Below are 21,048 nucleotides of genomic sequence, written 5' to 3'. Positions count from 1 at the left end.
AAAAAGAGATTTGGGGCTCAGGATAGAGAAAGGAGCCTCCCCACCCTTCTCAGACTGTAGCGTGAAAGGCTAGATGTTCCCCCTGACAGGAACCTGGAAGCCAAGATTTGAAGAGGAGAGTGGAGGCGCCAGGGAGGTGGGGGCTGGTCAGCCCAGATGATCAACTATCTTAATAGAGTGTTGGGGGCAGCTCTCTCCCCAGTCCCCTCCCATTCAAGGCCAGGGAGGAAGGCCGTGGGGACAGGAACTGAACCTGTGGGCATGCGGCCCAACAGAATTCTCCTGAGCCCAGGCTCCAGGACCAACTGCAGAGTCAGATCAGCCCTATTGGAGGACTGCAAGTCAGGAGGGTAGAGCAGCCAGTCAGGGCTGACGACCAGGAGAGAGACAGTGGAGGGCCTTTTCCTTCTCCCTCTTCGGCCCAGAGCCTCCCTAGCTTACGGGACTGTTCTGGACAGGGAGTCCCAGTGCATCCTGAATCAGAGCAGTGGAGCCTCCAGAACTCGGCCGCCGTCCAAGCTTTCCTGCCAGCTGGGCGTCTTCAGCTTTCAGCTCAGATCTCCTGGGAGGGTCAGCCGGGCTCCAGGAGCCCAGGAAAGACTCTGGAAATGCAGCCTTTCTGCCTAGTGTTATTGAGATTCTTGCTGGCACCTTTTGGTAAAGGATTTATAGTCTTCAAGCACTTCGCCCGGAGTACTTCATGCACTGCTCTATCAGATAATTATTGAGAAGGGAGTGTAAAATGCTAACTTAAGTGTTCAGGCTTGGATTCAGAGGGACCTGAATAATATTGCCAGCAGCTAAGCTTACTGTTCTGGGGGCCTCGTTTAACCTCTCTGATTTTCTCGTCTGTAAAATGGGGATAATGGCATCTATGCCCTTAGGCTTGCTGTGAGGATGAAACGAAGGGAGACACATGACAGGCTTAGTCGAGGACCTGCAGTTGTTGCTTGAACAAAGCCAAGCTCTTCTCCCAGCTACTGCTGGCCTGGGGGTGAGGGCCCCCCAGAGGCTGACTCTCAGCACATCCTGAGCAAAGTGTCTGACCTTCCCGCTCTGTCCAGACAGCCTCTAGACCTGCAGCCACAGTAACTTCCCCTTCTTCCCCTGACAGCCCCTCCACTTCCCAAGAATCAAAACCTGTGCACCTGGATACCCCTCACATACAAGAGCACAAATCTGCACACACACTCACAAACACACGAGCACATGCCTGCACTCACACGCCAACACACACGTGTGCTGACACCTGCTCACACAGGCACACACACACGAGCACATGCTCTAGGGTCCACATCAGGACCTCCTCATCCAGGAGCCTGAGACTGTGTGTCTCAGGGCCTGTCCAGGATGGAGACTTTGCCTGTTGTCTGATCAGCCAGCCCTGCTGGGAGTTCAGCAGCAGGTGACCATGGTTACTGGTCATTATGCAAATTTCTGTCCAGTAGGACCTGTCTGTGACTTGGTGGTGTCACTCTATGCTGGCTGAGTGGCAATCAGTGAATATGATGAGCAGAAGACTGTTTGGTTTTTTGTTTGCTTTTTGTTTTGCTGGGGCTGACATAGCTGCAGGCCCCTCAGAATCCACCCATGGGGCAAGGGAAGCAGGGCTGCCTTCTAGGGGCTGGCCGAGCCCTCAGTCACATAACCAGCACTGGCCTTTGGCTCAAAGGGAAGGCCAGTCAGGAGCCCCCAAAGCTGCTGCTATACTGCTTGGTTCCCAGAGGAGTGATACAGGAGAAAACTCTTAAATGACTTTGGGAGCCCTGCTCACTTCTCCAGGTGGTCGTTGTCCTGAGGACTAAAGAGTCAGGCCTGCCCAGGGACTCATTGGGCAGGAATAGCCATGGCTTAGGCCCAAGAGATCACAGACCTGGCCTCTAGCCTCCTTTCTGCCTCCAAATTTGCTGTGTGACCTTGGGGCACCACTGGCCCTCAGCTGCCTCATCTAATACAAACACCACCACAAGTAGTTCTCTCAGCCTCTGGGGTGCCGTGGCCAAGTGGGCTCTTCTCTCCCGGGAGCCTGGGTGCATATCCAAATGCTGTGAGCTCTCTCGAGCTGCCTGGAGGGTCCCCGGGGCTACAGGATTAGCCGCTCAGTGAGAGCTGCTCCTGAGGATCCCTTGAGTCTGTCAAGTTTGTGCTGCTTGCTTAGCACAGCTGGCCAGCCCAGGGAGGTCCCAGGAGGGGAGAGGACTCGCTTTGTTAAGAATTCCTACCTCCCAGCAGTACATGTAAGACCACAAAGAGATCACCCTCAAAGTCAAATTTAACAGGAGTTCCCAGGAGTGTTCATGTTTGGAAGAGCTGGGGATCATGCTTCAGGGGTGTGGTCGCTGCATGGAATCGGGGGATCAGAGCCCCAGAATCTTCCTCAAGGCTCTTTCAGTCAAAGCTGTCCTGCTCGCCTGCCCTTTTCCAATGGCAGAGCCCTCTGGACTCCCTGTCATGGAGCAAAGGAGAAATCCAGGGCTGGACACACATGCCCATGCTCCCCTCCCTCCACAGGAGATGAGAACCTCAGAACACAACTCCACCTCCTCCTGTGCTCTGGGGGAGCTTGCTCTGCACATGGGGAGGCCATGGAGAGGGCCTGGCCCACCACCTTGCCCTCTTCTTCTCCCTGGCTCCGGGCACCTTTGACACATGAGGAAACAGAGACTGTGACTCGCCCACATGCACACAGCAAACGGGACAAAACAGAGACTTGAAGCCCACACTCAGATGCTGGCTGCTACCTTAGAACGCTAGGTGTACTTTTCAAAAGCATTGGAGAGATTTCTGGGCTCCCACCCCAGAGCCCAGTTCCATTGGCCTGGATGATTCTGAAGCACAGAGGGGTTGCAGACCTTTCAGGGATCCCGTAGCCAGGCCTGATCCCCACTCAGCAGATGAGAGACTGAGAGCCAGACAGGCAGGGAACTCTGGGGTCGCACAGCAGGTCAGTGCCAGAGCTGATTCCTGGGTGGGCCCTCTTATCCGAGCCTTCGATATCCTGGGCATCTACCTCGAAGGGCCATGAGATTGCACACTCACAACATGATCCCACTTCAAAGAGCACAACTGGCTGCCATGCAGGGGGCACAGGTGTTCTACAGGTGGCACGCCTGTCTCTTTCTCCAAGTTGAAGTTTGCTTTCCTAACTAGTGAAAGTAGGCTGACACCCCAAGGCCTCACCCCTGCAAGTTTCTAGGATGTTTGGGGGTGTCAGGTGGAGAAGTGACCTGCTCCCCTCCCCACTCCTGCTCCCCACAGACTCTGAGCCTCTATGCCAGGCTCCTAGTAGGTAGGCAGGCCAGTGAGGCCCGAGGGGACAGGACAGGGACAAGGGGCCAGTGTGAGTACCCTCTGCGCTCGTTCTGAACAGAAAAAAGGGCCCCGTGAATGAGCTCAAGCAGAGCAGGCTGTCTCCAGGAGGGGCTGGCTCTGGAGCTGGGAAGGGGAATACGGGGATGCCTCTGACCCCTGCCCCCCACTCACTTTCCTCCCCGGGGACATCTGCCAACTGACTTCTGCCCCTCCCCACCAGGTACTAACCCCACAGCTCATCTCTAAAGAACCCGCCCTGCCTGCTGAGCCTAACCCTTCTTCTCCCTACCCCCCAGCAAGGGCTCTTGGGGGCTGGGTGCCAGGGAAGGGGCTCAGGAGGCCGGGAGGGGACCCCACTAACCTGCCTTCACCTCACAGGCTGCTGCTGGTGTCTGAAGAGTCCTGACCAACGTTTCTCTCTCTCTCTCTCCTGCCCTTCCCCCATCTCTGTCTGTATCTCTCCCTCCATCCTTTCCCCCTCTGACCCTCCTCTCTCCTGCACTGCCAGAGCACCTTGGATTTGAACTAAAGGGTACGGAGCCTCTATGTATGGGTCAGCACCATCCACACAGCCCCTCTCCTCAGCCTCTGACACCATGTGTGCTGGATGTTGAGTTTCCTTTTCCCCAAAATGGAAAAGGGAGGATTTCAGAAATCCCCCTGTCCCTGCCAGGATGTTCTGTAGTAAACTACGTGGATGTGGGGGAGACGAGAAAAGCTTATGCACGGCAGGGTGCCCTGGGGTTCAGACTGTGCCCAGTGTACAGCAGCGCCCCCTTGCCTGGGGCTGATCACCATGGTACTCAGGGGAACAGGCCCTGTGAGCTGTATGCAGCCCAGTGGGTTGGCCAAAAAGCCAGGTCCCTCGAAGAGTTGGTGTCCAGAAGCCACGGAATCTTGCTTCGGAGAACTGTGCAGAGAGGCAGCCCTTTCCATTTGACTTTAATCCTCCTTCCTTTTCCCATTTCCATTTCCATTGCTTTTCATTCTGCACCAGGCTGGCAGCTGATAACACCTATTTGTCTCTGCCCCCTGCCTCATGTTTGTCTGCCAGGCTTTGCCATCTGCTTGAGGCTGTTACTCCTATCATGATCTCTCTCCATGAGGGCACATGTGTTTGTCTATGGGCAGCACCAGCGAGGGTCTAGGGTGGGCTGGTACCTCCTGCCTCCCAGCTCAGAACCTTACCTCCCTCCTGTGACTGCCCTCTGGCCCCTGGAAGATGCCCTGGGCAGGAAGGGACTCTGAAGTCCATCTTTCCAGCTCTCTGGCCTTGTGCTGGGAGCCTCCACCCTGGTCCATGCATGTTATATAGCTGAAGAGAAGCAGGAGCTCAAGAGGGGTTGAGGCTTCGATGCAGTCAGACCTCAGATGTGTGTGGAGCTGGCAGTTATGAAAAAGCTGTTCATGTGGCAGGTTGGGGGAGGCCCTAGTTCCCCTGCCACCTAACCACCGTCAGCTGTTCTCAGAAGATGGAGCTGAGAGTCTATGTGTAAGAGTATGTCTGTCTGTCTATCTGCTGTGATGGGGTGGGGAGGAGAGGGGTCAAGTCTGTGGTGTCCGTGTGATCCTGCCAGGGGACACAGGGGTGAATCTGTAGGTGTGTGTGTCTGTGTTGTCATGGGGGTGCTGATGTGTTTACACCTTGTTGGATCTCTCAGTGCAGGGTGTGAGCACACGGAGGGGTGCAGTGGGTGCAATCTTTGTTGTTAAGAGCTGAGCATGAGCAGTGGGTGTGGAGGCAAGTGTGAGCATCTGTAATGTGACTGTCTGTAAAGGTGGTCTGTATATTCATTCACTCACCGACTCAAAAACATCTCCTGAGCCCCAGAGTTGGCCAGACCCTGGGGATCTAGCACTCAGAGTTGCTGCGCTCCTGGCAGAACAAGCAAACAAGAAAGATATCAGGTGGTGGTAAGCATTATACATAAAATACTGGGTTGGCCAAAAAGGTTGTTCGGATTTTTCCATAAGATGTAATAGAAAAACCCAAATGAACTTTTTGGCCAGCCCAATATAAGGGAATGGGACAGTACCTAGCCAGGGTGAGGACTGACTCTAACTAAGTGATCAGAGAAGGCTTGTCCAGTGAGGTGACATTTGGGCTAAAACTTGACAGAAAGTAGCCAGCCCTGCAAACAGTAGGTGGGGGCAGAGTGTTTATGGTGGGGATACAGCAAGTTAGGGATGACGTGGATGGGCCCGCCTTGTTCGGTGGGCAGGACTGCCAGTGACTCTGAAACACAGCAGATATGGGGGAGAGGACCACAGATGGGATCTAAAGGAAGGGACCGCGTGACTCTGGGTCTTGTGGGCCACGGTAAGGCTTTTAGGTTGTATTTGAATTGCAGGGGGATGCCAGTGTGGGTTGTTAAGCATCCTTAAAATGATCTGCTTTATGATCTTTATGAGGAGTAAAATGATCTGCTTTATGACTGGAAATCAATGTGGCTTTGGGGCAGAGAATAGACTGGGTGAGGGGACAGGATGTGGAGGAATAGAAGCAGAGAATCCAGTCAGAAGGTGGACAGCTGTCCAGGGAAAGATGACATCATCTTGGACAAAGCTGGAAGCCCCGGAAGAGGTAAGAAGTGGTCAGATCTGGGATCTATTTGGGAGGTAGAGCTGAGAGGACCTGCTGATGGATCAGGTACCAGAGTGGGTGGGGAAATCAGAAACGAACGATTCTGAGGCTTGGAGCCTGTGCAGCAGGAAAAGTGATGCTGCTGCCATGGAGATGGGAAGGGAAGAGGGCAGGTGGCAGGGTGGGCAGAGGGGGTCAGTGCATCTGCCTGGCTGTGGCCCTTGGCTGTAGGAATCTGGAGCTAGGGGAGAAGTTGCTACAAGAGAGAAATGTGAGATTCAGCGGCATACAGATGGTATTTCCAGTCTGAGTCTGAGTGAGATGATGGAGGGAGAGAGGGCAGGTAGGGAGAGGAAGACACCTGAGAGCTCTGGGCCTTTCTACCCTGAAGCCCACATGGAAGAGCGGGGAGCAGCAACTGAGACAGAGATGAGCCAGTGCAGGAGGAGGAAATCCAGGAGAGAAGGCCAGCCGGGGAAGTGAGCCCAGCTGGGGGAGTCTGCTGAGCGGGACGTGAATGGACCAGAGGCTTGGCAGCAGGGGGTTGTTGGTGACCATGACCAGAGTGGTCTCAAAGGAGTGACTGAGACAGAGGCCTGACTGGAGGACTGAGTGGTGGCCAGGGAGGAGAACCACAGGCCAAACGAGGACCACAGAGCCCAGAGGTGGGGATCTTGGGTAAAGGGCTGTTTGTTTTACGACTCTGCACGACTGTGTGTCCTTTGACCTGATCACGTGCACGGCGGATGTGCATGAGTGTATCCCTGTATCCCTGTGAAGGATCTGTGTGTCAGCCAGGCGTAGTCCTCCAGGTATGTGTGTCTGGGCGTCTGTACCCTGTCTGTGCTGCTGGGTGTACCTTTGCCACAGGAGGCACTGCAAGCCTGGGGGCCTAGGCACATTGCCCAGGGTTCCACCAAAGTGTTGGATCTGGTGCCCACTTATCCCAGTCTGCTGGGAGGGAGCAATGTGGAAGGGCTGGCCAGCAGGTGCAAGTGGGAGTGAGGGTGACCATGTTGTGTGCTATCCCCTTTTTCCTTCTCTTCCTCTAGGCTTTCTCTGTTCTAGAAGGCTGCCCCAACAAAAAGCGGGGGTAGAAGGGATGGTCAAGTCTTTCTTAAGGCTCTGAGGCCCAGCCTAGCTCAGCTCCTTCAGAAGAGTAGAGGTCACTCCTGAGCACACGGCTGTCCTAGGGAGCTGTGCTGTCACTTGTGGGCTCCCCACAGGCAGAGACGGGGGGCCAGAGTGGGCCAGGGCCACAACTCTGACCAGGCTGTAGGGATAAACCAAAGCCTTTTTCCCCATGCCCACCTCTGCAGGCCTGGCCCACTCTGTCCCTGATCCTGGCACCCCTCCTAAGGCTAGGCTCTGGACCTGGTGTCTAGAACAAGAACAAGCCCAAGAACAAGCTTGTTCTCTAGCCCTGAACAAGCCACGTTCCACCTTCCTCAGGAAGCCAAAGTGGCCAGGTCTCTGCCCAGGGCCTGCATGACCACCGCTGTGAAGACTAGTTTTCCCCAGCCTATCAAGGCTCTTGGCAGCCACTAGGCCATAGTGGGTTACCCTCCCCTATGACCTCAGGACCTTCACCTTCATCCCACCTCCTCCATCCCCCTGCATTTTCCACTCATCAGGTAGAGCACAGGGTTTGGGAAAGTGAACTCAGGTGTAGTCACTTGTGACCAGATCCATGGGTGGGTGGCATTTGGGAGAGCAGGAGGGAGGGAACTGGCTAGGGAGGGAAGAGATGGATGGGAGCCCAAGGTACGAGGGGTAGGGGAGGGTCTGCACCCCTGCCTCTGTGGGTCTGCCCCCTGCCTGCCCCCTCACACCCTCTACCCCTGCAGAAGCTGAGGAACTGTACCAGAAGAGGGTCCTGACCATCACTGGGATTTGTGTGGCTCTGCTGGTGGTGGGCATCGTCTGCGTGGTCGCCTACTGCAAGACCAAGTGAGTTGTCTGCACTCAGGCCAACCAGGGGCTGCTTCTGTGGGGACAGGCTCTCCTCTCCAGTCCACCATGCCTGGCCTGGCACCCCCCTTGCTCTTCTCCTCTGCCCCTTAGGGGCAGCTGGTGTGGGGCCAAAGGGCCAGGCCAAGAAGCAGGAACAGAGTGGGGAGAGACAGACCCCAGAGGACTGAACAAGACTGGTCATAAGCACAGGCATCGAAAGAAGACAGATCTGGGTTCAAATCCAACTCTGCCATTTCCTGTAACCCTATGGAAATTGATGAACCTCTCTGAGTCCTCATCTGTAAAATGGGCATGATCCTAGTATTGTACCTCAGAGCATCCTGCAGGGATCATCTGCCCTGTCAAGTAGGCAGACACTGGGGCAGTGTCGGAGGTGGGGAAGCACAGAGAGGGAGGCCCCTTCTCAGGGAAAAAAGAGAGCTCAAAGGGAGTTGCCTGGCCCCACCCAGGAGCAGTCCAGGCAAGACACCTTCCAACACAGAGAAGGTGGAGTTGGGGCCCCCCTGAGTAGAGGAAAGGTGACATCAGAACCTTGGAGCAAGGGGCAGAAACGGGGCTGGACAATTCCAGCAAAACAAAGCAAGCTAAAAGACAAATGCCAGGGAGTATTGACTGTGTTCATGGAGTTTGAGCAGCCCAGGCTAGTTGGAGCAAAGGATGGGGGTCAAGAAAACAAGGTGCATGAGTCTAAAAGAACAGCTGGAGCCTGCATGGCACCATAGGGACTTGAATGTCAAGCTAGGGAGACTGGGTTTATCCTACAGATGGTAGGAAGCCATTGCAGGTTGTAAAGTGATGTAGTGCAGAGAGAGGATTGTCACATCTGTTCTTATCTAGAAAGCAGGAATCTGGGCATGACCACCATTTGGGGGCTGAGCCCTGGGGTCTTGGTTACTGCTGCCCCCATATATGAGATCAAAGGCCTTGCCAACCTTGAGATTTAGGGCCCAGGGAGCCTAGAGAGGAGACTGAGCCCACATAGGAAAACTGAGGCCCAAAACTGGGGCGGGGAAGCAAGCACCATGTTCTAACCTATAATACATTTACTCATTTAAACAAATTTTCATTCAACACCTGCTGAACAGACACCAGGCCCTGCACCAGGCAAATGGCCAGGGCTCTAAGCAAGAGGTGCGGGATCATGGGATGTATTTCGGGGGTGCCTAACTTCAGCTGGAGGGCAGGAAGGATTTCCCTGAAAAAAGGTGCATTGTAGCTGGGCCTGAGTCGAGCAGAAGTTAGCAGGTGAAGGGGCACGGAATGTGCTGCAATTAGATGCAAAGGCCCAGAGGCCAGAGAGGCACAGTGTCAGATCAGAAACACGCCCTCCAAGGATGAAGTGAGTGGGGGTGTGGAGAGAGAGTGCTAGGGAGAGGGACAGGATGCTGAAGACCCATGAAGGGTTTGTAGCAGGGGAGTGACATGATTAGACTTGTCGATTACAAAACAGATGTACTGAGCTCTTAACATGTGCCAAAGGAAAGAGGCCCCACAGGTCTTGTTTCCCTGACCACAGCATCCTGTTTTATTTTCTTCATAGCACTTTGCTGAAAGTACTTGTATATTTATTTTTATTATTTTTTATTTATTTTTATTATTATTAGGAGAGGCAGATGATGTGTTTATCATCTGCCTCTCCTACTGGCCTGCAAGCTCCATGAGGGCAGAAACTATATCTGTCTCCTCTGCTCCAAAACTGCATCTTTGCTTTGTTCAGTCACTAAATCACATCTGACTCCTTGCGACCCCATGGACTACAGCCTGCCAGGCTCCTCTGTCCTTGGGATTTCCCAGGCAAGAATACTGGAGTGGAATGCCATTTCCTCCTCCAGGGGATCTTCCCGACCCAGGGATCAAACCTGCGTCTACTGAATTGGCAGGCGAGTTCTGGCACATAGTAAAAACCCAATCAATACCAAATAAATGAATGAATGAGCAAGTGGGTCAGCACTGTATTGAATATCTTATCTACTCTTCATACTCAGTGGTCTTGGAAATGGATAGATGATCAGTCCATTTTACAGATAAGGAAAGTGGAGCATGGAGAGTTTAAGTAACTTGCCCAGAGTTACACAGCTAGAAAGTAGAGTTCTACTGTCTCAGCAGAGCCAAAGCTCATTACCACTACACTCAGGTACTGCTGAATGCAGGCTGGTAGTGATGATGTAGGGGTTGATTGAAGGGGTCCTGGCTGAGGGCAGCCTGAGCCCAGCAAGAGCAGTAGCAGGAGATGCCATGGCAGTCCAGGGCACAGGTAGCCCAGTTCCCTGGAGTGACAGCTAGGGGAGTTCATGCTTTGTGTGTGTCGTGGGGTATGGGGGTGCCAGGCTAATGCACCTTCTCCTGCAGGAAACAGCGGAAGCAGATGCATAACCACCTCCGACAGAACATGTGCCCTGCCCACCAGAACCGGAGCTTGGCCAACGGGCCCAGCCACCCCCGACTGGACCCTGAGGAGATCCAGATGGCAGATGTGAGTGGTGATCCCTGGACTCTGACCCCTCGCAGTAGAGACGGCCTTCTCATGCCCCCTGCAAGAATGCGCCAGGGAGGCAGCGACCCATCCTGGGCTCAGCCTTGCCTACTAGCCTGGCCTCGCCTCCCCAGGATGACTCAGCCTCACTTGGCCCACTTCCTCAAGGGAGGTCAGGGGCTGGACTTCCAGGGGCCACTCCTGCCCTAACACCGAGTTACATATCCAGTGGACCATCTTCCCCACCGCGTGAAGCTTACTGTCTCATTTCCCCGAGCCCACCAGGAAGGAGGGCCAACTTGGTCATCTGTCACTAACTGCCCCCTCAAACTCTCTGTTGCAGTATATCTCCAAGAATGTACCCGCCACAGACCATGTCATCCGGAGGGAAACGGAGACCACCTTCTCCGGGAGCCACTCCTGTTCTCCTTCTCACCACTGCTCCACAGCCACGCCCACCTCCAGCCACAGGTGGGCACCACCCAGGCCCACAGATCCTGGCAGACTCCTGTGTGCACGCCCACAGGGCGTGCACATGCGCATCACACACCTGCCTGGGGACACACACAAAACTCCCTGGCCAGGCTGGGCTCTGTATTAAGGGTCCTAGTGAGCCAGAGGATGGAGGTGGGGAGGCTTCAAACCAGAACCCATCACCAAACGTCCATCCAGGTCAAGAAACAGGATTCCCGTTTCTAGTCTAAACCAGCCCCAGAGGAGCAACAGCGTCACTGTGCTCCCACCTAACATTTAGTTCTGTTTGGACGTCATTAGCACCACTTCCTCTGGCAAAAAGTGCCTGGTACCTCAAGTACCCACAGCTATTCAGTGTCCTCTCCTGAGGTTTCCACGTGAACCTAATCCACCTTAGCCTCTCCAGAGGTAGGGAAGCCTGTCTACACAAGCACAAAGTCATACAGCTCTAAAGAGAACATGGTTGACCCCTTTCTTCCCTGGGGAGTAGGGTCCCTGTATATTGGCCACTGGGTCTGGGTGGTTGCGGCAGGTATCCCGGGACCACGGGAGTGGAGGGGTCACAGCCGAGGAGACCAAGGGGAGGTTGCTGCAGGGAGGAAAGGAAGAGGGCTGTATGCACTGCAGCCCACTCACCCACAGGCCGTCAGCTCGCCTCCTCCCCAGATTGGGATTTAGCATTTACGACATTACACATCAGCCCAGAGTGGAGGGCAGTGAGCTGAGGGAGACTGAGAAGGAGTGAAGAACCAGGGCAGGGGTGGGCCTGGGACCACACGTGCTGGGCTGCCCTACCCCTTCCTGTCCCCTCATGTCACTCCCACCTGGCTTCTCCAGGCATGAGAGCCACACATGGAGCCTGGACCGTTCTGAGAGCCTGACCTCTGACTCCCAGTCGGGCATCGTGCTGTCATCAGTGGGCACCAGCAAGTGCAACAGCCCAGCGTGTGTGGAGGCCCGGGCACGGCGGGCGGCGGCCTACAGCCTGGAGGAGCGGCGCAGGGCTGCCGTGCCACCTTACCACGACTCCATAGACTCCCTGCGTGACTCCCCACACAGTGAGAGGTCAGTCTCCGTGACCTGCGCCCACCTCAGCCAGAGAGCTGGCACCACTGACCTGGGGCCGATCCTGTGGTCACTTCAGAAACACTCCAAAGAGCCTCATCCCTGTTTTTCAGATGGGCAAGCAAGGTCCCTGAAAAGTTCAATGTTCTGCTCAGGGTCATTAACACGTTAATGACAGGCTGGGACTCTAGCCAGTAGACTAGAGTGTTATGTGTTATGACTATTTAATTTAATTGTCCTACTAGGACACTTTTCAGAGTAGAAGAGAATGTTAGTAATAATCGCACTGGAACATCAGGAACAAACAGGGGCTGTCCTGGACAAACCAGAACATATGGTTGCCCTACGCTGGTGTCACCTAGAGGCCCCATGTCCCAGGAGAAACAGACACCAAGATCAAACAGATGAGAGAGTGGGAAGAGAGGCTGTCTATGAGGAAACTGATCAGTGCAGGATGGGAATGAGCCAAGAATTCCTGAGGCCCTGGAAGCATCAGCGACTAGGCCCCCATGGATCAAGATGCCATTGGGTTCCCAAGCAATGAATGCAGTGAGAACCAGGAAATCCCCTTCTTCCCTGACTCACAGGCAGGAGTCACAGGGGCCAGGCTGCCTCTTGCTCAGCCCTTACATGGCCCCTTGGCAAGTAGGATCTCTGGGAGGAGAGCAGAGAAAGGGGAATGGTACTAGGAACTCCTTAGATGGTAGAGAGTCTGCCTGCAATGCAGACAACCTGGGTGTGATCCCTGGGTAGGAGAGATCCCCTGGAGAAGGGAATGGCTACCTGCGCTATATTCTTGCCTGGAGAATTCCATGGATAGAGAAACCTGGAGGGCTACAGTCCATGGGGTTGCAAAGAGTCAGATACAACTGAGTGACTAACACTTCCATTTTCACAAGGAACTCCAGGCTAGGATGGAGAAGGCTCAACTCAGCCTATTCCATGCCAGCCACGGGCACAAACCACTGAAGCTCCCAGCTGCCCATGAAAAGTGCTAAACATAGAACACCCCACTAGGTCAGAGAAAGCCAGTCTGACCACAGGCTCTGAGAAGCGACTAGGTTTTTCTAATACTAACCTTTCCAAGCCCAGTTCCACCACCTGTGTGACTTGGGGCACGTTGATCACCTCTGTGCTTTGGTTTCCTCGGCTATAGAACAGTGAACATTATACCTGTCTTGTGGCTTTTATGAAGGCTACCTAAGATCAAGCGCAAAGCTCTTTGTCTGATACCTGACATGGAGCTGGTGCTTACTAGGTGGAGCTGTGGTTATCAACAGTAACAAGAGCAATAGAACTCCTTGATGGGTGGAGGTAGAAAGGTTGGGAGGACTTCTGGGCGAGGGGAACACCATGAGCAGTTCCAGCAGAGGCACTGAGGACAGAGCTGGTGAGTGAGGTGCCTCGAGGTATGGGGAGAGGGGAGCTGGGCGTAAGCAGACAAGCTGGGGCTAGATAGACAGCCCTGGGTGGGTAGGCAGGAAGGGCCTCCTAAAGCAGCGATGTGACTTCAAAAGATTGTTCTGGGAAGTGCATAGGCTGAAGAAGGAAAGATCCTGGGGTGGGGCATGACCAGAGTGAACATCCAGTCCCAGGATGGAGTAGAGCAGGGTGGAAGGTATGATCCAGGAGACAGGGAATGAATGGGTAAGACTTGATGGATGTACATGTGGAAAATGTGTAAGAGGGAAGACAGGGGAGTCAGATGATTCAGAAAGACAGTATAGGGACTTGAGCAAGCAGTGAGGTGCCCAGCTCTACCATTTGAAAGAGAGGCAAGGAGGTGGGAGTCCCTGTCCTGAGATAGACAATGGCTGGGCAAGAGGCTGGTTTACCCAGAAAGGGAAATGTGGAGAAAGAACAGGGACTGGTGCCTGGGACCCAGACTGGGAGATATTTGGAAGGGCAAACTTTTGAAGGAACTGGTGCTCTTTAGCTCCAAGCAGAGATGCTTAAGTGTGGTCTTGGTATCTGTGCTCTGGGCTGAGCTCCTACTTGAGGTGGGAGCAGTCACTTCCCTGAGGCAGATTTTAGCTTCACCTTAAAAGGGAATAGTTCCCCACTGTAGCCATCAGCCAAGGGATAACTGTCCCTGAGGGAAGGGGAGACCAAGTCACAGGGGTGGCTGAATGCAGGGACTAGAATGAGTAATTGGGCAGTATGAGTCCTGGTTTCTGCCTGTTGTTGTTCAGTCACTCAACTGTGTCCAACTCTGCAATCCTATGAACTGCAACACACCAGGCTTCCCTGTCCTTCACTATCTCCCAAGGTTTCTGCAAACTCATTTCCATTGAGTCGATGATGCCCTGCAACCAACTCATCTTCTGTCTCCCCCTTCTCTTCCTGCCCTCACTCTTTCCCAGCATCAGGGTCTTTTTCAGAGTCTGCTCTTCGAATCAGATGGCTGAAGTAAACTGGAGCTTCAGGATCAGTCCTTCCAATGAATATTCAGGACTGATTTCCTTTACAGTTGCCTGGTTTGATCTCCTTGCTGTCCAAGGGACTCTAGAGAGTCTTCTCCAGCACCACAGTTTGAAAGCATCAATTCTTTGGTGCCCAGCCTTCTTTATGATTCAACTCTCACATCCATACATGACTACTGGAAAAATCATAGCTTTGACTAGATGGACCTTTGTTAGCAAAATAATGTCTCTGCTTTTTAATTCTCTGTCTAGGTTTGTCATAGCTGTTCTCCCAAGGAGCAAGCATCTTTTATTTTTCATGGCTGCAGTCACCGCCTACAGTGATTTTGGAACCTAAGAAAATAAAGTCTGTCACTGTTTCCATTGTTTCCCCATCTATTTGCCATGAAGTGATGGGACCAGATCACACGATCTTAGTTTTTTAAATGTTGACTTTTAAGCCAGCTTTTTCATTCTCCTCTTTCACTTTCATCAAGAGATTCTTTAGTTCCTCTTCACTTTCTGCCATTAGGGTGGTATCATCTGCATATCTGAGGTTACTGATATTTCTCCCAGAAATTTCGATTCCAGCTTGTGATTCATCCAGCCCAGCATTTTGCATGATGTACTCTGCATATAAGTTGAATAAGCAGGGTGACAATATACAGCCGTGATGTACTGCTTTCCCAATTTGGAACCAGTCCATTGTTCCATGTCTGGTTCTAACTGTTGCTTCTTGTCCTGCATACAGGTTTCTCAGGAGGCAGGTCAGATGGTCTGGTATTCCCATCTCTTGAAGAATTTTCCACAGTTTGTTGCCATCCCCAGTCAAGTCAATAAAACAGGACTAGAGTTTTTCTGGAATTCTCTTGCTTTTTCTGTGATCCAACAAATGTTGGCAATTTGATCTCTGGCTCCTCTGCCTTTTCTAAATCCAGCTTGTGTATCTGGAAGTTCTCGGTTCACCTACTGTTGGAGCCTAGCTTGAAGGATTTTGAGCATTACTTTGCTAGCACATGAAATGAGCACAACTGTGCAGTAGTTTGAATACTCTGGCTTTTGCCCTTCTTTGAGATTAGAATGAAAACTGATCTTTTCCAGTCCTGTGGCCACTGCTGAGTTTCCCAAATTTGCTGGCATAATGAGTGCAGCACTTTAATAGCATCATCTTTTAGGATTTGAAATAGCTCAGCTGGAATTCCATCACCTCAGCTAGCTTTGTTCATAGTAATACTTCCTAAGGCCCACTTGACTTCACATTCCAGGATGTCTGGCTGAGTGATGGTGAGTGATCACACCATTATGGTTATCCAGGTCACTGAAACCTTTTTTATACAGTTCTTCTGTGTATTCTTGCCACCTCTTCTTAATCTCTTCTACTTCTGTTAGGTCCTTACCATTTCTGTTCTTTATTGTGCCCATCTTTGTGTGAAATTGTTCCCTTGATACCTCTAATTTTCTTGAAGAGATCTCTAGTCTTACCCATTCTTCTCTATTTCTTTGCATTGTTCACTTAAGAAGGCTTTCTTGTATCTCCTTGCTATTCTTTGGACTGCAAGGAGATCCAACCAGTCCATTCTGAAGGAGATCAGCCCTGGGATTTCTTTGGAAGGAATGATGATAAAGCTGAAACTCCAGTACTTTGGCCACCTCATGCGAAGAGTTGACTCATTGGAAAAGACTCTGATGCTGGGAGGGATTGGGGGCAGGAGGAGAAGGGGACGACAGAGGATGAGATGGCTGGATGGCATCACTGACTCGATGGATGTGAGTCTGGGTGGACTCTGGGAGTTGGTGATGGACAGGGAGGCCTGGCATGCTGCGATTCATGGGGTCGCAAAGAGTCAGACATGACTGAGCAACTGAACTGAACTGATTCTTTGGAACTCTGCCTTCAGTTAGGTGTATCTTTCCCTTTCTTGTTTCCTTTTCACTTCTTTTCTCAGCTATTTGTAAGGCCTCCTCAGACAACCAGTTTGCCTTCTTGCATTTCTTTTTCTTGAGGATGGTTATGGTCACCACTTCTTGTACAGTGTTACGAACCTCTGTCCATATTCTTTGGCACTCTATCAGATCTAATCCCTTGAATCTGTTTGTTACTTCCACTGTATAATCATAAGGGGTTTGATTTAGGTCATACCTGAATGGCCTGGGTTCACATCCCAGCTTGACCACTTCCTGGCTGTGTGAACCTTGAGTAAGTCACTTAAATCTTTTGAGTCTGTATGGCATTAACAGACGCCTCTTACAGATTTACTGTATTAGATGAACTGGTACACGTAAAATGCCCCAGCCTAAGCCTGATCCAAAGTAACCATTCAGGAACACTGGTGACTGTGAACATCCCCACAACCAAGGACCACTGATATGTGTATGGAATCACCCAACAATGCTATGGAATGACCACTGTGTTTATTCCTGATTCACAGATAAGTAAACTGAGGCTCAGAGAAACTAAGGAAATTGCTTAGGGTCACAGGAATACCAGCATGGCTCCTGCGGGAGGGATCCTAGGCTAGACTACTGCTTTGCATCAGGTCTTCCCCATCCCCTGGCCACCAGCCCATGTCTCTGCCTCTCCCCGCAGGTACGTGTCTGCCCTCACTACGCCTGCGCGCCTCTCTCCCGTGGACTTCCATTACTCGCTGGCTACGCAGGTGCCGACTTTTGAGATCACGTCCCCCAACTCGGCGCACGCCGTGTCGCTGCCTCCCGCCGCGCCCATCAATTATCGCCTGGCGGAGCAACAGCCGCTCCTGCGGCAACCGGCGCCCCCTGGCCCGGGACCGGGGCCTGGGCCCAGCGCGGACATGCAGCGCAGCTACGACAGCTACTACTACCCCGCAGCAGGGCCGGGGCCGCGGCGAGGGGCCTGCGCGCTGGGCGGCAGCCTGGGAAGCCTGCCCGCCAGCCCCTTCCGCATCCCGGAGGACGACGAGTACGAGACCACGCAGGAGTGCGCGCCACCGCCACCGCCGCGGCCGCGCGCCCCCGGCGCGTCCCGAAGGACATCGGCGGGGCCTCGGCGCTGGCGCCGCTCGCGCCTCAACGGGCTGGCGGCTCAACGCGCACGCGCGGCGCGGGACTCGCTGTCGCTGAGCAGCGGCTCGGGAGGCGGTTCGGCCTCGGCCTCGGACGACGACGGGGACGACGCGGACGGGGCGCTGGCTGCCGAGAGCACGCCTTTCCTCGGCCTGCGCGCGGCGCACGACGCGCTGCGCTCGGACTCGCCGCCGCTGTGCCCGGCGGCCGACAGCAGGACTTACTACTCCCTGGACAGCCACAGCACGCGGGCCAGCAGCAGACACAGCCGCGGGCCGCTCCCACGGGGCAAGCAGGACTCGGGGCCCCTCTAGGGCCCCCGCCGCCCCCTCCGCCTCGCCTGCCCCACTGTCTTTAAGGAGAACAGAGACCGCCGACTGGAGAGAGAAAGGAGGAAAAAAAGAAATAAAAATATTTTTATTTTCTATAAAAGGAAAAAGGTATAACAAAATGTTTTATTTTCATTTTAGCAAAAATTGTCTTATAATACTAGCTAACGGCAAAGACGTTTTTATAGGGAAACTATTTATATGTAACATCCTGATTTACAGCTTCGGAAAAAAAAAAGAAACAACAAAAAAAAGAGATGGGCCAATTTTTTGACTCTTTAATAGAAACCTATATTGTGGTGCCTTTTGCTGTACGCTAATCTGGAGCTCCTGGAGAGAAGTGTGGGTTGTGGGGTTGGGGGAATGTAGGATCCCAAGCTGGCGGGGGGCAGGGGTGGGGGGTGGTGAAGAGGAACCAGAGAAAAGAGGCCATGTTGTTTGGGTTCCGGTGGGGGCGTGGGTAGGAGGGTCGCAAGAAAGAAAGTGAGGTCCGGAGTAGCTTTTGCCCCCTCGTAAGATCTGGAGTTCTGGTCCCCCTTAGCTGTGGGTGGGGATCCTAGGCTTGGAACTAGAGTTGGGGTCAGGTAAAGTCCAGGGGGAGACTAAGGCCCAGCGACAGCAACCAGAATGGGGAGGGGGCCTCCCCGCTCCTCACAGCTGCTAAGGAAGGGGGCTCTGAGAAAGAGGTCTTCGCAACAGCCTCTGCGGGGGAGGGAGCAGCTCTGCCAGGGCCCCAGTGTTCGCGGCTCCTCCCCTGTGGCCTCCAGGACGCCCCTCCGTCCTCTGCAGCACCTTCGTTTACAGGTCGTCTTTTCTATTTTACGCCTGCATGTCCTTTGCATTTCAGATTCTTTAGATTGGATGCATGGTCACACTGGGACCGAGAAGAGCCACTCAACAGTGTATTTGATTCCCCTTTTAGCAATAAAGTAACACCATTTCCTTCTCACAGCCGGACTCCCATCCCCCACCCCACCTATGACTTCCACTTCCTCTCCAGCCCTGACCTCCCCACCCCACAAAACTGGGTCCACTGCTAATTTGTCAAAAAGGTAATTGTTTAAAAAAACAACAACAAAAAACCCTAAACAAATGGGAACCCTGCCCCTTGAAATGTCCAAACACCTGACTGTTGACACTTGAACATTTTTATATTATAAATAAAATCAGAAATAACTCATGTTTGACTGTGTGTGCCTAGCCCCTAGGTGAGGAGGGAAGACAGAGGATGAATACCTGTGATAGAGATGGATGGATGTTGGTGTGGAGGTTGGAGAGAGCAAGACCAGTTCCTGGGAAGAAGTGTGTTAGTCACTCAGTCGTGTCTCTTTGCAACCCCATGGACTGTAGCCTGCCAGGCTCCTCTGTGCATGGGATTCTCTAGGCAAGAATACTGGAGTGGGTAGCCATTCTCTTCTCCAGGGGATCTTCCAGACCCAGGGATTGAACCCTGGTGTCCAGCATTGCAGGCAGATTCTTTACTGTCTGAAGCAGTTAGCGGGAAAGAGACCCTCCCTGGCTCCAACTCCCAGAATGGGATCCAACCCTCCTCCCTGTTCTGAGAACATTCACCAGGTGTCCCCCAGCACGTGTCCCCCAGCACCTCTCCCCTACCACCCCATAGCTGCTGGGGAACCTGGCCAAGGGGCTGATGCAGATTACTCTGCTTTGAGCTCAGCCTAAGAACGCTGGCCCAGTTCCTGCCTTGGAGCTCCAGGGGGCAGAATGAGGCAAGAGTTTCCGGGCCTAGGTGGGTGAGAAGGGAAGGGTTGTAAGGTTGGCACTGGAGCAGCTGAGGCAAGATGACCCTTGGGGCCTCAGGCATGTCACAGGCAAAGTCTGGACATGAAAATGGCATAATGGGTACCCTCAGCTGCCAGGAGGTGCTGGGGTTTTTTATACCCCCTCAAAGCCAGGGCCTGTCTAAACTTGCAGTCTCTGATGGAGAGTACATGATCTCAGGCATGGAGAAGGCAGATGGAGGTCCAGGGTGAGCCTTTTTCCTCATTGATTAATGCTACTAAGTCAGTACCCAGCACTAGGAACCATTAGATTCAAGCCAGACACAAAGGAGTCAGCTATCCAAAGAGTTCAGGTGGTTGATGTGTGAGGGTACACACAATGAGCCCAGAACTTGTGTGGTCAGTTCAGAGACCTACCGATAAGAAGGATGAAGAGGCCTAGGGTTGAAACGGCTTGGGTATCAAGAGGGCCTGAATTCACAAATTCCAGCTCTGCTGTGTGACTTCTCTAGGCTGCACTTTCCTCAGCTGGGAAATGGTGATGCTAATACCTACCTCAAAGCATTGCTGTAGAGATTATATAAAGCACCCAGGATTGCTTCTGGCATGTGATAAATGCCTATTAGTGGCAAATTTGATGATGGTGATGACCATATCCTGTGCTTTGCATTCTTGAGTCACACAGAGAGTGGCAAAAACTGGATGAAGGGGAGATGATATAGAAAAGTAAACAACTAGACATGTATTTATGTGGGGACATGGGGCGGGGGTGGGGGGAGAACCTGTTACAAAGAAACAAAGAAAATTAATGAACTAAGTGCTACACAAAGCTGCAAATCATTGACTTCTCCAGCCCCTATCTGATGATCTCATCCAGATCATTGTGCTAGCTCTGAGTTTGCTGTTGGCTTTAAAATTTTCTGAGAGCCAGTAATATCTCTGTGTGATTTATGATCTATATGAAAACCCAGAATTAATTCTGAATGAACCTCTTGGTGAGCCCATTGCCCTTTTCATGACCCAGTTTTATGTCCTTATTTGACCCTTCTGAGGGCCTGAGTTACCTACCTTCTAAAATTTCACCCAGAAACCACTTTCCTGACTCCAGTGAGCACACTGACCTCTTAATGACCCCAAGTAATTATGAATGACCTCTCTATGACCCCAACTAATTGTGACTGACCTCTCAGTGAACCCATTGCCCTGTTCATGACCCAGCTTCATGTCCTCATTTGACCTTTCTGAGGGCCCAAGTTACCTCCCTTCTAAATTTTGACTCAGAAACCACTTTCCTGACTCAAATTAGCCCACTGACCTCTTTATGACCCCAAGTAATTATGAATGCCCTCTCAGTGAACCCATTGACCTCTCTATGACCCAACTAATTGTGACTGACCCCTCAGTGAACCCATTGCCCTGTTCATGACCCAGCTTCATGTCCTCATTTGACCTTTCTGAGGGCCCAAGTTACCTCCCTTCTAAATTTTGACTCAGAACTCTGAGCACACTGACCTATGACCCCAAGTAATTGTGAACGACCTCTTGGTGAACCCACTGACCTCTCTGTGACCTCAACTAATTGTGACTGACCCCTCAGTGAACCCATTGCCCTTTTCATGACCCAGCTTAGTACACTCACTTGACCCTTCTG

General features: G+C 52.6%; 1 protein-coding gene across 4 annotated transcripts in view; it reads left to right on the top strand.

Annotated features, from left to right (window-relative positions):
• The window catches only part of NRG2 (neuregulin 2), a 195,113-nt gene extending 176,278 nt beyond the window's left edge, over positions 1-18,835 (top strand). For 3 of the 4 annotated variants that reach the window (XM_061423650.1, XM_061423648.1, XM_061423651.1), the window contains exons 6-10: positions 7,744-7,846; positions 10,220-10,343; positions 10,687-10,814; positions 11,655-11,882; positions 16,872-18,835. In XM_061423650.1, coding sequence (XP_061279634.1) covers positions 7,744-7,846; positions 10,220-10,343; positions 10,687-10,814; positions 11,655-11,882; positions 16,872-17,640 — 1,352 coding nt within the window. In that variant the 3' untranslated portion in view covers positions 17,641-18,835. Of the gene's footprint in view, positions 1-3,820; positions 3,845-7,743; positions 7,847-10,219; positions 10,344-10,686; positions 10,815-11,654; positions 11,883-16,871 lie in introns of all 4 variants that reach the window. The other variant, XM_061423647.1, reaches the window with a different exon arrangement.
• The last annotated feature ends 2,213 nt before the right edge of the window (positions 18,836-21,048 follow it).

Source organism: Bos javanicus, chromosome 7 (assembly GCF_032452875.1).
Source record: "Bos javanicus breed banteng chromosome 7, ARS-OSU_banteng_1.0, whole genome shotgun sequence".
NCBI lineage: Eukaryota > Metazoa > Chordata > Mammalia > Artiodactyla > Bovidae > Bos > Bos javanicus.
Note: the sequence above shows the minus strand (reverse complement) of the source record. Positions and strands in the feature narration are given on the sequence as shown.